Here is a 17543-nt window from a genome sequence, read left to right on the forward strand (position 1 = left end):
TGACTTGATTTCCCTGATTAAAAAAAATAATTGCCTGCAGCAAGCTCAAATATCTGCAGTTTCCCATGCCTTAGAAAACACACAGCATATCATTACAAGTTTAAAATTGTCCGAATTTGCAAACCTGGCCACTTTTTACTTATCGAATTCATGGTCGTTGGCCACTGTTGTATCTGCACCTGTTATTTCTAATTCTATTACGTGTACTGTATTCTATTATGACACATACCGCATTCCATGTTCTGTGTTTGAGCTCTGCTGTCGGGTCATTCGATTCCGTGACTTGGACACGACAGCATTGCTCTTCCTTAGCCTGTTCTTGTGGGTTTATATTATTACAGATTTATTCATAATAAATCTTCTACTCAAACTCCTGCATTGATATGTTGTTATTCCTATAGAAATACAACATAAATATGGCGACGATGGATTGGGATCTTGGAGATAATTTCATTGAAAAAAAAATTTTGGCAGTTCGAGTTTAAATAGAAATACCCACCGAGAAAAGACTCTATTTTTCAAGAAAGGAAGAAATTAATTACAGCGACTATCTTCATATGGTAAGATCAATTTACCAATATATTAACGTCGCTAAGCTGAATTCGTTTAAAAGTTACCTGAATTCCGTTTAAATCGTTGGGAAACGAGCGCGTGTGAAGAGGGGCGAGCTGAGAGCAGAGCGTCATCAGGAACTGTGCGCGAGAGGAGAAGAGTGAGGAAACTCTGTGCGCGAGTTCAAAACAGCTCAGTTACACTCTGTCATCACGCAAGGTCAAGCAACGTGACACCACGCAGCGGCCATTTTGATTCACTCGTAAACAAAGGGAAACATCACCGGTTGAAAAACGAGCAAGGTCTTTTCACACATTAAAAGAAGATCGTCGATGGTAATATTAATTATTTATAAATCGGATCATTTTTGTTTACGATATCTGAACTTAACTCTTTAAAAAAAAAAAAAATATGGCTTACCAAATTCAACCTTATCAAATAAATCCTTTCCTACAGAATGCTGGTAAACCACCAGTTAAATGGGAACAGTGGCATAAATCTTTTGAAAGCTATCTTATTGCAATAGATGGTAAAGATTATACAAAGGAGAGGAAACAAGCTGTTTTATATGGACTCCTAGGTGATGCTGGAAGAGAAATCTTTGATAATATGCCTGAAAGTGAACCACCACCTGGTCAGTTCATTCCTTGGGATGAGTACACTGAGGCTGTAAAAAGATTGGAAAAAAGATTTAAAGAACAACCAAATATAATGGTAGAAAGGCATGGATTTAACAAGAGAAAACAATTACAAGATGAGAGCATTGAAGACTATCTTTCTAGTTTACGTATTTTAGCTTCTAAGTGTGAATTTGGGGACATGCTCGATACTTATTTAAGAGATCAATTAGTCTTTCACTGTTATTCAAACAAAGTTCAGGAACGTCTTCTAGCATGCAGGAATCCCACTTTAAATGAGGTCATCGACATCGCTATTGGTATTGAAAGGTCTTCTGTTTCTGCTAAAGTTATATCTGGAACAAGCAATGCGGAACCTGTATGCTCTATAACAAATAAGAGTAAGCTACAAGACTTTAAAAAAGAAAAAGGATCCATTTCTACAAAAAAGAATATAGTTTGTTATCGTTGTGGTTCCAAAACTCACATCGCTAATAATCCTATTTGTCCAGCACATGGAAAGAAATGTGCGAAGTGTAGGAAAATTGGACATCTTGAAAGTGCATGCAAAACTATTTTTAAAAATAGAAATACTTCACATACTAGTGTAAATGCCTTAGATGACATGGAAGACGATATTGGTAACCTTGTTATTAATGTTAATTTAGAAGACTCTGATATTACATTATTGGCCAAACGAAAAAATGGTAAGTTGCGCATGTGTGCAGATTTGCGCTCTCTGAACAAAAACATTTTGGTGGATTGTCACCCATTACCATTGATTCAAGAGATGCTTATGGCAATAGGAAATTCCACTCATTTTTCATTAATAGACTTAAAATCAGCCTACCATCAGGTTGTTTTGTCAAAGAGATCACAAGATCTTACTACTTTTGTTACTCCCTTTGTTGCCTTCAAATATACGAGACTCCCTTTTGGATTAGCTTCTGCAGCAAGTGTATTCCAGAAGCTAATGGATTCGTTATTTGGAGACATCAAAGGGGTACAAGCATTTCAGGATGACATACTCATTTTTGGAAATGGAGTCGAAGACCATAATAAAACTCTTGACAAGGTCTTAAACATTTTGAGTAAAAGAGGAATGACTGTGTCAAAAGAGAAATGTAGTTTTTTAGTTCAGGAATTAGAATATTTAGGACACTCTATAACTAAAGAGGGCATTAAACCAAAAAAGAACTTGATTGATTCCATCATGCTTGCACCTGCCCCAATTGACAAAGACTCTCTTAGATCTTTTTTAGGATTAAGCGAATACTATGCACGTTTTGTGCATGGTTATGCATTTGTGGTGGAACCTCTCAGGTGTTTAACGAGGAAGAATGAAAAGTTTGAATGGTCTCTTGTCCATGATGAAGCATTTAACAAAGTCAAGGGTATGATTAAGAATGCACCAGCTTTGAAACCATTTTCTTGTGGTGTTAGGTGTGTTGTTACCGTAGATGCTAGTTGTGTAGGTCTTGGTGGAATTCTCACACAGTTTGTGGATGGAAAAGAAAATACCATTGCCTTTATTTCGAGAACCTTAACTACAGCTGAGACCAATTATAGTACCATAGAGCGGGAGGCTTTGGCTTGCTCATGGGCGGTCGAAAAGTTCAGGTGTTATTTATGGGGAACTCGTTTTGATCTTGTTACAGATCACAAACCCCTCATTTATTTGATGAATGGGAATGGTACAGGCCATGCAACTTCAAGACTAGTTAGGATTATCTCTAGGCTACAAGAGTATAATTTTGATGTTAAACACATCTCAGGAGGAGCGAATTTTAGGGCAGACTGTTTGTCAAGAATTCCTCTTGACAATCAGATTGGATCCTATGACAGTCTTGATGATGAATGTGTTGTAGTTTCAGCAATAGATGCTTGTGACAATTCTTTGGGATGTTTTTCTGAAAATGATTGGTTGGATGGTTATGAGAAAGATCAAATTTTGAAAAAAATCAAGGAATACATTAGAAAGGGATGGCCACCTGTTAGAAGTCTTAGTAAAGATCTTGTACCTTATCAGCAAATTTCTTCTGAATTAAGTTTGGAAAATCAGTTCATCACCAGATGTGGACTTTTTATTCCGCCTTGTGATTTGAGAAAGGGTCTTGTAGAGAGAGCTCATTCTGGTCATCCAGGAATGTCTGGTACCAAGAAAATTTTGAGAAAATTTTATTGGTGGCCTAGTATGGATAATTTAGTTGATGATTTTGTTAACCAGTGTCCTGAATGTCTTCTGTCCGACAAGCATTGGAAGAGTAAAAAGAATTTTACATCTACTAATTTATTGCCTGAACAAGCATGGGAAAAATTAGCAATTGATTTTTCGGGACCTTATAATATTTTGCCGGAAGATATGAGATATTTAATTGTCTTAACTGACTATTATTCTAAATGGATCTCATATGATTTTGTTAAATTTCCATCTACGGATATTGTAATTGAATTTCTAGAGAAGATCTTTAATGTAGAGGGTTTCCCAAAGAAATTAGTATCCGATAATGGCACACATTTTGTATCTAAAAGAATGGTGGATTTCCTTAATAAATATGACATAAAGCATATTAAAAGTCCTTTGTATTTTCCAGCTGCAAATGGACTGGTTGAAAGAGCAAACAAATTTTTCAAAGAAGGCATACAAACAGCTTTGTCATCAGGAATGGAGGTCAGGAAACATGTAAAAGACAAGGTTTGGAGTTATCTTAATACTCCGCATTCTATCACTGGTTTTACCCCTTTTTTCTTGTTGAAGGGCAGAGATGCAAATGATATCATCAAACCTCTTTTTGATAATAAATCATCTTCTTTAAATAAGTTGCATCTTTCAGAAGCTGATTCGGTTGATGAGTGTGTCAGGCAGAATTTTGAGAAAAGATATAAAGTTGCTAATAATATTTCTCCATCAAATTTTGAATTTAAAACTGGTGATTGGGTAATCATTAAAAAACCAAAAAAAGTTGTCAAAGGTGAATCTAAGTTTTCTTTACCCCAACAGGTTGTTAGATCATCTAATTCATCTGTTATGATTAAGAATAAGGGTTGGTGGAATAAGAGTGCTGTTGTCAAGCTTGAACCTTATCAAAAAGACATAATCTTAAAAAAACTTAAAGATAAGAATATTTCAAGAAATTCTTCCTTTTTATGTTACAAAGATTTTTTGGATGTTGTGCAACCATTTCTTCCTTTTGATTTTGATCAAGGGTTAGTATCTAGAGATCACGAAGTTTTTGAAAATACTCAAAGTTCTTCACGTGTTAGTGAAACTAATTCTCATTCTTTCTTTGGTGAGGGAGTGGGTGAGAGTAATCTGTTAGATGTAGAAACTGATGCAAATTCTGTAGATAAGGTACCAGAAACAGTTGTTATTGCTGATGCTAATTCTGCAATTAAGGAGGTTGATGCAGGTCAAAGTTCTTTATCTGATTCTGATTTGAAAATGACTTCTGTTAAGAGAAACATTGTTATGCCTTCCAAATTTAAAGATTATTATTTGTATTGAAACTTGTTGAACCTTATGATATTTATTTTACTTACTTTTGTTTTCTTTTTCTTTTATGGAAAGGAGATGTTGTATCTGCACCTGTTATTTCTAATTCTATTACGTGTACTGTATTCTATTATGACACATACCGCATTCCATGTTCTGTGTTTGAGCTCTGCTGTCGGGTCATTCGATTCCGTGACTTGGACACGACAGCATTGCTCTTCCTTAGCCTGTTCTTGTGGGTTTATATTATTACAGATTTATTCATAATAAATCTTCTACTCAAACTCCTGCATTGATATGTTGTTATTCCTATAGAAATACAACAGCCACTTTTATGTTAGTGCCTGGGTATGGTCGTTGGCCACTTTTACTTTAGTGCCTGGGTCTATTTTCTGTTCCAGTCCATCCCTGTTTACAAGTAGTTATATTCAATGTCGGGATAAACCAAATGGACCTGCAACCCAGGGAGGCACTACAAGTGGATCATGTGAACTCTCAAGCGCACACCCCTTCGTAGGACATGACATACAATGCCCCATCCACAGGGCTGGCCTGCAAACTACAAACAGCCCTGGCAAAAGTATTCATACCAGCTCTACTCTGCAGGAGGCTGCGACTACAAAGGGGGCTTGTGGGCTTTCATAGTTGGGTCATGGCCGCCCACCCTGCTCTGAGTGTGGCCCCCCACCCTGCAGCTAACTGGCAAAATCCCAAAGTAGCACAATGACCAGTCTGGCCCTGGTATCAGTGGGGCACAGATGGGGCCGAGTAGTATGGACACATAGTACAATCATGTAGTTAACAGAGACCATACTGTGTCCTGGGTGGGCAGGAGCTAGGAGAAACGGCTGTACCAAGGATTGTTTGCATGTGATTGGTCCTTCGGCAAGGGCACGAATGAGCTAACAATGGTATGGAATGTGTCTGACGTAAATAACAACAATTTAGATTCATTGCATCCACCACATTTATGCTGCCAGAGTGGCTCAATTGTGATGAGGCCCAACCAGACATAAATGTGTCTGAGGTTCAGCCGCGGTCCGTGCAGGTAACAGCGGTGGGGCCAGGTAAGGGGGGATTTCGAGGGACGATGCTGAGGGAAAATTAATTCTTTATATAATTTTCCCTCTGCATCGTCCCTCGAAACCCCTCTTACCTGGCCCCACCGCTGTTACCTGCACGGACCGCAGCTGCTGAGGTTGCTGGTGTTCCTGCTCACAGGTGACATCCTTGCTCTCTGCAAAGCATGTGGAGCTGAGCACAATGCACTCTGCTGAGTGGGAGAAACCACAGTACAAACAACCTTCCACTGTGCTGTGCGTGAGTGGCAGCATAGTCAAACGCGCTCTCTGCTACTGATGAGAGAGCTCACCCAGCGCTCCGCCATGGTAAGGAACAGAACCCCTGCACTCTGCTGAGGAGAAGAAGAACCAATCCACAGCCCTACTTGTGAGGATGAGGGAAGGCTTCCTGTGCTCAGCAGGGACTGAGAGCAACAGCAAGGACGTTCTCTGGCCTTGCTTTGAAGTGACCTTATGGTGGCATAAGACGAGATACGAATAATCAGAATAACATAACCCTTCAACAATGATGTGAGCGTAGACCCTGTGCGGTATATCATACGTTTATACACAGGTTCGATGGTAACATTAGGAGGCTTGTGAATTTGATACAAAAGTGAATGATGATTGAGGCACAGTAATCAGACATTGGCAAACATTTTCTGGCATAATCGTCCCTTACGTTTGGTGTACTTTGAAGACAGCATATTGGGTGCTTGCTCACTTTGACATTTCATGATGCCTTGCCTTGTACAGTATACCACATCAATCCAGTAGCAATTGTTTTTTAATGCTTTCTTTTTCATATTAGTGCTCATTGCAAAATGGAATTACGATCAGAAATAAGAGACCTTTCTCTATACCTAAGTTCTATTTCTTCATCTAGGTACTGGCGTTTCAACGAAAATTCTCACTCAGTGGACACTGGGTACCCGAAACCTATCAGCATATGGACTGGGATCCCTGATGCTCCGAAGGGAGCCTTTCTTAGCTCTGACACAGGTAAGCCACCAAGCAGTAAGAGGGTGGGTATGCAACGCCTGCAGTGCCCTTTGACCACATGCTTGTGTATACAACAGGAGTATGGACCCTTCAACCACATTGGGATTGGGGTAGGAAGTAGCAAAATATATAATATCCCAACAGTTATAAGTGATAGAACAATTAGACACGATATGCAAAAAGCATTATCTGCAGGAAAAAAGGAAACTCAATACATCCATAGAAAGTGCCAGGGGCATCATGTTTATCACAATTTGGAGAAACAGTGTTTAGTTTATATCAAAAACACAGGGGGGAGGTAGAGCCAATCGTTGGATTTGTGCTCCAATGATGTGCAAATAAACAAAAGAAATCCAACTTGTGCTGGGGAGGTTGAGTGATCAAATGGATAATGAAGCACTCATTGTTTGTGAAAATACCCCTCACACACCAACAGGCCCCTTGGTGTCATGCTTCATCATCGGGGTCTTCGCACCCCTCTATCGGGATGCGGCGTGCTGCGACCAACGGCTACGCGGGAGCACTACAGGTGTTGGCTATGTGTGGTGTACAGTGTGTGGGTTATGTTTATAAGTGAGTAGGGTGTGCGGTGAAAGTTAAAAAGTACCTGGCGCTAGAGTGAAAAAGAAAAAAAAATTGTATTCTGTGCTCTGGCTGGTACTGTTAAAAGAAAGTGCAGGGTGAGGTCAGACCTGTTATATTGATGAACAGGACCTCTAGTGTGCTTTTTGTGTCGACATGTTTCGGAGACAAGCTCCTTCTTCAGGACAGGGGCACAAACTCCCTTCCCTACTCACGTCTTCTTTTACATAAAAAGTGTATTTACATAAAAAGTGAAAATTTTAATCGGCTAAGTGTGCCTACAGCGGTCTTCTAGAGGCACAATGACCTGTAGAAAGACAAAAAGACAAAAATATGTCACCTAATGGTTACCCATGTAGCGGGTAGTTCATGCAGGTGCAGTCACCTGGAACCTCACCATTTTGCTTATATTAAGCTTTGAAACATAAACGACTCACAACACAAACAACATAAAACACATAGGATACTAGGTTTTTACTGTAAGTTTTTTCATACTTCTGAAGCTTGATTTGTTGGCTTCATGAGCAAATGGGACGTCGGGGTGTTGCATCAATGGCTATCTGCAGTGAAGAATGAGGCTTTTACAATTCATTCTGTTACACTTACTTATTTAGATGGTTTCAGGTTCTCGTGGCCTAATGGTGTTTCATCGCTATTGATACTCACAAAATCAGGACGCTCTGGTCACCGTCTTACCCCGCACGCTGCTCCGCTGATGTGGAGACAGGTAGCGGTGATCGTTTATTTATAGCCCATTTCGTTAATTAGGCGGAAGGAAAGAGCGTCCCATGTATGGGTATTCCGCTCTGTGGCCATACAGGGCGACTGTATGTTACAGGCGAGGTAGCATAGGATCAGTGTCTGCGAGTGCCGCTGGTCGTTTGTGAGCATGCGCAACCACTTTCCACTGATCTAAAGTACATGCTTACTCCGAAGCTGTCTATGCTTCGCGCATGCGCAGCTCGTATGCGCACGCCAAGCTCCGTGGCTACAGTGCGCGTGTGAGGTCTGCAGAGTCCCGATCTAATCACGGCCTGGACGGAGAGACTAGTGTGACGTACTATTGGCATTATACTGATTGATAGAATCCTAGTTTCTGGGGTCGAAAAAGCAATGCCCTAATAAGCAGACTACCATTGATGTTTCTAGTGTGCGTGCTATGATTAGGATTATGGTGGCATGGTTGTGGTCCAAGGCTGGACGATCGGTTAGATTAGTATATACCTATACAATGGACCATATGTATGATTTCAGAGTCTCAGATACTTGGAAAAACGTGGTCCTATTATATCTAACCCACCGAACATCATTGTTTAGAGTGGACAGTCATTATTCAGTGGTCTCTTATACCGACAATTGACTCCATGGGACGTCATCGTTAAGCCCATGCAGATGGGTGCCCAGACGGAACACCCAACGTTGTTCCTTTTGAAAGAGGCCCACATCAGAGGGTAACTGTTCAATGATGGTCCATTTTAGATCGTTTACGCAATGCTGGGAGGTCAGGAAATGAGCAGCCATTTTAGTAGTACTTTTTTTACAACGCACATTACTCTTATGTTCATTCATTCGCGTTTTCATGGCTCGTGTGGTCATGCCCACATATTCCAGATTACATGGGCATTTTATAAGATAGATCACATTTCTTGAATTACAATTTGTGAACCTCCTTTGTTCCCATGTTGAGCCATTGCTGAAGTTGAGTCTGGTACTTTTCGTGGTGAGATGACAGCTGCTGCAATTCCCGCATGGGTAATGTCCATGGATACTCATTGTTGGTTGTGTGGGTACCATTGTTGTTTTCGGTCGGGTGTTAACCAAAATGTCTTTGAGATTACGCCCCCTACGGTGTGCGAACATCGGCTTTTCCAGGTTTAGTTCGCCGCATGTAAGTATTCTCCAATGCCTGTTAACTAATTTGGACACCTCGTTGGACACTGTGTTGTACGTTGTGATATAGATGGGTCGTTTATTTTCAATAGGATCCTTGATTCGTTCCTCCAATAACGCCTCTCTGTTATTGTTTTTCGCCCTCTTGAACGCTTTGTTAATAATCCTGTTCGGATATTCACGTGATTTGAGTTTCTCTTTCAAATCTTCCGCCTGTTTTTTAATTTTGGCACAAATCTGTACAATTACGCCTTAGGCGTAAAAACTGTCCATATGGCAAGTTTTCACGCAGATGTCGGGGGTGAAAACTGTCGTACCTCAATAAACAGTTTCTAGAGGTTGGCTTGAAGTGAGTCGTGGTTTTTAACATCCCTGCTTCCGCATAAATGTTGAGGTCCAGAAACACCAAGGACTGGTTTGAAATGGTGATTGTGAAATTCAAGAAAGCGTTCTGGTTATTGAGCCATTCCAAAAAAGTCATTGCGGACAAATGATCACCTTCCCATATGACCAGAATGTCGTCAATATACCTCTTCCAGCATTTTATCTTAGACCTGTATGGATTCTGTTCATGCAGGATTTTGCTTGTCTCAAGGTGGTGCACATAGAGACCAGCCAGGCTAGGAGCAAATGTGCTTCCCATGCTGGTCCCATGGCATTGTTGGTATATGGTGGTCTTATACTGAAAAAAGTTTTTTTGCAGTGCCAAGGAGATGCATTCCAAAACCAATCCTCGAGGAGTTTGATACTTCCACGGTGTGGAGAAGAGCACCTCCTCAATTATTAGTAGTGTTTCATCATGAGGGAGGCTGGTGTAAAGGCTCTCCACGTCGAGTGAAAGCAGTAGCTGGGTATTAGGATCAAAAGTTGTATCTTGTAGGAGTTGTAAAACGGCCTTGGTGTCTTTTAAGTAAGTACTGGTTGATTGTACTAGGGGTCTCAAAAACGCGTCAGCGAATTTCGACAAAGGTTCCAAAATCGAGCCGATGCCAGAGACTATCGGTCGGCCAGGCGGCTGGTTAAGGTCCTTGTGGATTTTAGGAATGCTGTAAAAATAAGGGATGCGTGGTCTTTTCTGTTGTAGGAATTCTCCTTCCTTTTTGCTCAACCAATCATGTGTTACGCCTTCCTCTATCATCCCACCGATTTTGATCCGAAGGCTCTCCGTGGGGTCTTGTTGCAGTACCATGTAATTGCGTCTGTCCGATAGTAGTCTTAGACACTCGTTGTCATAATATTCTGTGGATTGTAACACAATGGCACCACCCTTATCAGCTGGCTTAATAACTATGCTGGCATCATCCGCTAGGGTTCTCAAGGCAAGTTGTTCTTCCTTTGTTGTATTATGGAAGGTGCGTGTGGATGAAACATCCAGTTTGTTGACATCGGTTAACACCGCTTTTTCAAAAGCCAGTAACTCGATAGGGAGTGCTGAATCGGGAGGGGTAAAGATCGACTTGGGTCTCAAACCTGTATCGGTTGTCATGGCTGGTGTCGGTTTGTCCATAAAGAAGGCTTGTAGTTTCAGTTTTCGGACAAATTCCTTCATTTCTAGGTTCACCTTAAACATGTCCGGTCTTTGCGTCGGTACAAAGCCCAAACCTTTATTCAGTACCTGTCGCTCGATATTTGTTAGGGGTTTGGACGTTAAATTCACCACTAGGTCCCTCTCTGGTTGCTGGTTGATGCTTGGTTGGGCAGGGAGCCTGTCATGCTCCTGGTTTGTCGGGGGTTTCCTTGGTCTGCCTCTTCCCATGTCACATTGTTGCCTTTCCGGTTCCTCCCCCGTGTCCCCGGGCGGGAGCCTAAAAAAGGCTGTTGACCGTAGAAGGCTCCATTGAAGTCCTGGTTCCATTGTGGGAAACCTTGGGCATCTGTAGGGTGATTAAACTGGAATGGCTGGAATGGTGGTGGTCCCACGTATTGTGGGTACTGTTGTGGGTAACCTCTCCACCCACGTTGTCTTGGAAATTGTTGTCTCCTCTGTCTCCAACCTCCTCGGTTCTGGCGATTCCTTCTGCCACCGCTGGAATTTGAACTGGCGGTGCTGTTGTCAGACCCATCACTATCTATCTATCTATCCTATTGAAAATAAACGACCCATCTGTATCACAACGTACACCACAGTGTCCAACGAGGTGTCCAAATTAGTTAACAGGCATTGGAGAATACTTACATGCGGCGAACTAAACCTGGAAAAGCCGATGTTCGCACACCGTAGGGGGCGTAATCTCAAAGACATTTTGGTTAACACCCGACCGAAAACAACAATGGTACCCACACAACCAACAATGAGTATCCATGGACATTACCCATGCGGGAATTGCAGCAGCTGTCATCTCACCACGAAAAGTACCAGACTCAACTTCAGCAATGGCTCAACATGGGAACAAAGGAGGTTCACAAATTGTAATTCAAGAAATGTGATCTATCTTATAAAATGCCCATGTAATCTGGAATATGTGGGCATGACCACACGAGCCATGAAAACGCGAATGAATGAACATAAGAGTAATGTGCGTTGTAAAAAAAGTACTACTAAAATGGCTGCTCATTTCCTGACCTCCCAGCATTGCGTAAACGATCTAAAATGGACCATCATTGAACAGTTACCCTCTGATGTGGGCCTCTTTCAAAAGGAACAACGTTGGGTGTTCCGTCTGGGCACCCATCTGCATGGGCTTAACGATGGAGTCAATTGTCGGTATAAGAGACCACTGAATAATGACTGTCCACTCTAAACAATGATGTTCGGTGGGTTAGATATAATAGGACCACGTTTTTCCAAGTATCTGAGACTCTGAAATCATACATATGGTCCATTGTATAGGTATATACTAATCTAACCGATCGTCCAGCCTTGGACCACAACCATGCCACCATAATCCTAATCATAGCACGCACACTAGAAACATCAATGGTAGTCTGCTTATTAGGGCATTGCTTTTTCGACCCCAGAAACTAGGATTCTATCAATCAGTATAATGCCAATAGTACGTCACACTAGTCTCTCCTTCCAGGCCGTGATTAGATCGGGACTCTGCAGACCTCACACGCGCACTGTAGCCACGGAGCTTGGCGTGCGCATACGAGCTGCGCATGCGCGAAGCATAGACAGCTTCGGAGTAAGCATGTACTTTAGATCAGTGGAAAGTGGTTGCGCATGCTCACAAACGACCAGCGGCACTCGCAGACACTGATCCTATGCTACCTCGCCTGTAACATACAGACGCCCTGTATGGCCACAGAGCGGAATACCCATACATGGGACGCTCTTTCCTTCCGCCTAATTAACGAAATGGGCTATAAATAAACGATCACCGCTACCTGTCTCCACATCAGCGGAGCAGCGTGCGGGGTAAGACGGTGACCAGAGCGTCCTGATTCTGTGAGTATCAATAGCGATGAAACACCATTAGGCCACGAGAACCTGAAACCATCTAAATAAGTAAGTGTAACAGAATGAATTGTAAAAGCCTCATTCTTCACTGCAGATAGCCATTGATGCAACACCCCGACGTCCCATTTGCTCATGAAGCCAACAAATCAAGCTTCAGAAGTATGAAAAAACTTACAGTAAAAACCTAGTATCCTATGTGTTTTATGTTGTTTGTGTTGTGAGTCGTTTATGTTTCAAAGCTTAATATAAGCAAAATGGTGAGGTTCCAGGTGACTGCACCTGCATGAACTACCCGCTACATGGGTAACCATTAGGTGACATATTTTTGTCTTTTTGTCTTTCTACAGGTCATTGTGCCTCTAGCAGACCGCTGTAGGCACACTTAGCCGATTAAAATTTTCACTTTTTATGTAAATACACTTTTTATGTAAAAGAAGACGTGAGTAGGGAAGGGAGTTTGTGCCCCTGTCCTGAAGAAGGAGCTTGTCTCCGAAACATGTCGACACAAAAAGCACACTAGAGGTCCTGTTCATCAATATAACAGGTCTGACCTCACCCTGCACTTTCTTTTAACAGTACCAGCCAGAGCACAGAATAATTTTTTTTTTTCTTTTTCACTCTAGCGCCAGGTACTTTTTAACTTTCACCGCACACCCTACTCACTTATAAACATAACCCACACACTGTACACCACACATAGCCAACACCTGTAGTGCTCCCGCGTAGCCGTTGGTCGCAGCACGCCGCATCCCGATAGAGGGGTGCGAAGACCCCGATGATGAAGCATGACACCAAGGGGCCTGTTGGTGTGTGAGGGGTATTTTCACAAACAATGAGTGCTTCATTATCCATTTGATCACTCAACCTCCCCAGCACAAGTTGAAACAGTGTTTAGTACAGTTGTAGCAGCACTGTAGATAATCAAATGATACAACCCAAATTGTACTTGGTGCGTGAGCAGTGCATACGGTGAGCAAGGTGGCGACGCAAGTGACAAAATGATCAGCATGGACGGCGCTGTGGTACTTAGTGTCAATAATATACAGTGTTATATATACAACAATATGGCTACAATTGGTTTCCAAGAAATTTGTTCGAGACAAACAATAATGAATACCAGAGCGTCCAATAGAAAATTCTGGTAAAAATCTATTAATGGCAAGTCGAAGGCATGGAAATAAGTGGACTAAGGTAGCTCCAAGCTCAATTGCACCAAAACAAAATGACAAAAGCACCCTGTCCGCAGGAATTTATATCAGTTCAGGACTCCTATTAATCAAGATTGGAATCGCAATGTGGCAGCCACAAGTAGCACAGAGTTAATTAGCTGATCGTCAAGTCAGACAAGGCTGCTCAAACGCAGAGGAAGTCTACTAGGCGGGCTAAATATTAATTAACGGTCCCACCAGTGAAGTCAAACTCCTCTAACTAGGAGCCAATCTGCACAGAGTGCACCATGCCGGTCGTATAACCGTCCGGACTTTCTGTCCGAACAGTTATCCGACTGGCCTGGTGGGACCGTTAATGGCTTGGCAGTTCCGGCTGGACTGTTCCCATGAGGCACAGGGTCAAGACTGATTTGCATATGGATGGATCTAAACTGGGGGGGGGGGCATGGTGAGCAAAAGAACGATGAATTTAACCCATATCTTTTGACTGGGAGTGAATGTTTGATTTGCTCTGCAATTCCGCCTGTCACCTGTGTGTCTTTTGCTTTCTCGCCCTAAGTGCTCCGGGTATGCCCAGACGTGGGTCCTGGGCTAACTGTGCCACTGGATTAAAGCTAGCCTGGCTGATGAGGGTTAATGCCCCAAAACCGGTCCCAGGATGCTTGTTTCCTGTCCAGGGAGGACCTTGCTTGGCAGTTCGGGCTGGACTGTTCCCATAAGGCACATGGTCAAGGCTGATTTGCATATGGCTGGGGCTAAACTGGGGTGGCATGGTGAGCAAAAGAACAATGGATTTAACCCAGATCTTTTGACTGGGGGTGAATGTTTGATTTGCTGTGCATTCTTTCCATCACCTGTGTGTCTTTTGTTTTCTCGTCCAGTATACCGCTGCACAGCCAAAGTTCCCCACCAGAAACATCTTTCACATTCACCAAATCCACCCAGCAGATACCTTCACAGGCCTACTACAGGGATGGCTATAGGGGTCACAATGACAAGGGTAAAGGAAAGGGCTCAGCCCACAAAGGGGCTGCTCTGGCAAAACAGTGACTGTTGCCCTTCCCCTCAATCTGACATGTCGGGGAAGTATACAGGGGTTTCTGCCCCGCTGGACAGAAATCACCTCCGACCGAAGGGTTCTGGACATCATATGAGGGGGATATTGTATAGGACTCACACATACACCCCCAAACATTCTTCCCAGCACAAACTGTCTGCAGACCATCTGCCTCTCCACCTGGAGGAGATACAGGCTCTCCTCACAAATGGGGGTCATAGAGCCTGTTCAGCCACAACACAGTGGAAAGCGGGTGTATTCACTATACTTCCTTATTCCAAAAAAGGACAGCTCTTTCAGACTCATCCTCGACCTCTGACCGCTCAAAAAATGCATTCTATCGGAGCATTTTCATATGGTGACTTCAAGATTTCATACCACTACTACAGCAGGGAGGCTCCATGGCTGCCTTGGATCTTAATGACGCCTACTTCCACATACCCATCCAACCAGTGCATCGAACCTACCTGTGGTTTGTGGACAGCATTACTATTTTAAAGTGCTTCTGTTCGGGTTTACCCCTGCCCCCACGGTGTTCATCAAATGTCTGACCATGGTGAGAGCTCACCTCAGGATAGATAGCATCCATGTATTTCCTTACCTGGATGACTGGCTGAGCAAAACACCAACAATGCCAACCACACACCCAGACCAACATTCAGACCTTGCACAGCCTAGGCTTTATGATCAATGTGGCCAAATTCCACATCCAACCCCTTCAAGTGCAGACCTTCCGTGAAGCTGGCCTAGACTCATGAGTCGAGAAGGCTTACACCAGTTGAGTAAGGGTGTAAGCATTCCAAGACATGCTACCTCTTTTTCAGCCAGATCACAAGTAACAGTCAAAAAGGAGATGGTCATGCTTGGAATGATGACATCCTGCATCCCTATAGTTCCTCACGCCAGGTGGCACATGCGCACACTGCAGCAATGCCTATCGGCACAGTGGTCTCAAGCGGAGTGTTATCTAGAGGATCTAGGGTTGGTTTTGGACCACACACATCGCTCTTTGCAGTGGTGGAATACACACAACCTGTTGCAGTAGTGGCTCTTTCTAGACCCAGTTCCGCAAGGAACCATCCCCACAGATGCCTCGTGCACCTTACCATTCAGAGAGATTAGACACCTACTCAGCAGTCCCTCCACATCAATCACCTGGAGTTGATTGCTAACAGCCTGGCTCTCCGGGCCTTCTATCATCTCAATCAACACAAGAAAGTCTTAGTCCGAATGGACAACTCAACTGCTGTGGTTCACTTACAAATTACATGGGGGCACACACTCACCATAGCTGTACGCAGTAGCCCAGAGCATCTGGCGGTGGGCTATACATCACAGAGTACATCTGCTCATCGAACACATTCCTGGGGTGGGGAAGGATCTGGCTGACCTGCTCACCAGGACACACCAACAAGTCCACAAATGGGAACTCGACCCCCTAGGTCCTACTCCCATACTTCTAACATTCGGGGTTTCCACTGACAGACCTGTTCACCATCGCCGAAAATGCTAAATGCCCAAGCTTCAACATTAGGCTATCACACCCACAGTCCATGGACAATGCACTACGGATTAACTGGTCAGGGATATTTGCCTAAATTTTTCTGCGCCTCCCACTTCTACCGCTTGTGGTCCGGAGGCTGAGGCAAACATCCCTCACTGTCATTCTGGTAGCACCAACCTGGGCATTCTAGCCATGGTGCACTACCTTGCTGGAGCTCTGTCCAGTTCCCCACAAGAAAATGCCTGTACCTTCTCACAAACAACTCTCTTCAACAGGTCGGACCTTCTCCCACAGAAACACAGCACTCTCAGGTACCCCAACCTTCAGCAGCTCAACTGTGCGATTTGGCTCCTTACGTCTTAGAGTTTGGTTACCTCGACCTACCTGGAACAATGCATGTCTATTTTCAAGGAGGCCCGCAGGAACACTACCAGGGCCTGCTACACAGCCAAACGGAAACGGTTTGTACACTGCTGTCTCCCTAGACATATCAATCCTGTTTGAGCATCTGTACAGGACATAGTCTGTTACCACCTTAATTTGCAGAGGTCAGGCCTCACTTACACTTTTATTCAGTTACACCTTGCTGCCATAGATGCCTACCTACAGAATAGACAACACACTTATCTGGGCACCACCGTTCTCCGCTGAAATGCCGTCGCTAGGGGTGGGGGTTCCTCAAGGATCCATTCTGAGCCCCATCCTTTTTAATATCTATATGGCCCCTCTGGCGGCAGTGGCGGAGGCTTTTGGTGCCCAGGTCATATCCTACGCTGACGACACCCAGCTCCTGTTTACTTGCAGGAAGGGAGAGGCGTTTGATGGGGCAAGAATCAGGGACTGCCTTGACTCCGTTTTTTCGTGGTTTCAACAACACAGCCTTAAATGCAACTCAGACAAGTCTGAGTTGCTTTTTTTTGGCTGTGCTCCGGATCCATGCTGGAAATCTTGGTGGCCTCGAGACATGTTTCCTCCAGACGCGGTGTCAATGCAGGCCAAAAATCTGGGTGTGATCTGTGACGTTGATCTGTCATTTAGATCCCAGATTAATGCTCTATCAGGGAAATGTTTTAGCATCCTGCGGATGCTCAGAAAATTTTTACCGTTGCTGTCACTGCAATATAAGAAAATAGTGGTGCAGGCATTAGTTGGATCACGTTTTGACTATGCTAATGCACTCTATGCGGGCCTGCCGAAGTATTTGGTGGCAAGATTG

The 17543-nt window shown here is 43.4% G+C and overlaps 1 protein-coding gene across 1 annotated transcript in view; it reads left to right on the forward strand.

The window, feature by feature from the left end:
- MMP15 (matrix metallopeptidase 15) overlaps window positions 1–17543 on the forward strand; it is a 249042-nt gene that overhangs the window by 224609 nt on the left and 6890 nt on the right. Inside the window, exon 9 of the mRNA XM_078670153.1 lies at window positions 6610–6725. Coding sequence (XP_078526279.1) covers window positions 6610–6725 — 116 coding nt within the window. The remainder of the gene's footprint in view (window positions 1–6609; window positions 6726–17543) is intronic.

Source organism: Lissotriton helveticus, chromosome 12 (genome assembly GCF_964261635.1).
Source record: "Lissotriton helveticus chromosome 12, aLisHel1.1, whole genome shotgun sequence".
NCBI classification, from domain to species: domain Eukaryota; kingdom Metazoa; phylum Chordata; class Amphibia; order Caudata; family Salamandridae; genus Lissotriton; species Lissotriton helveticus.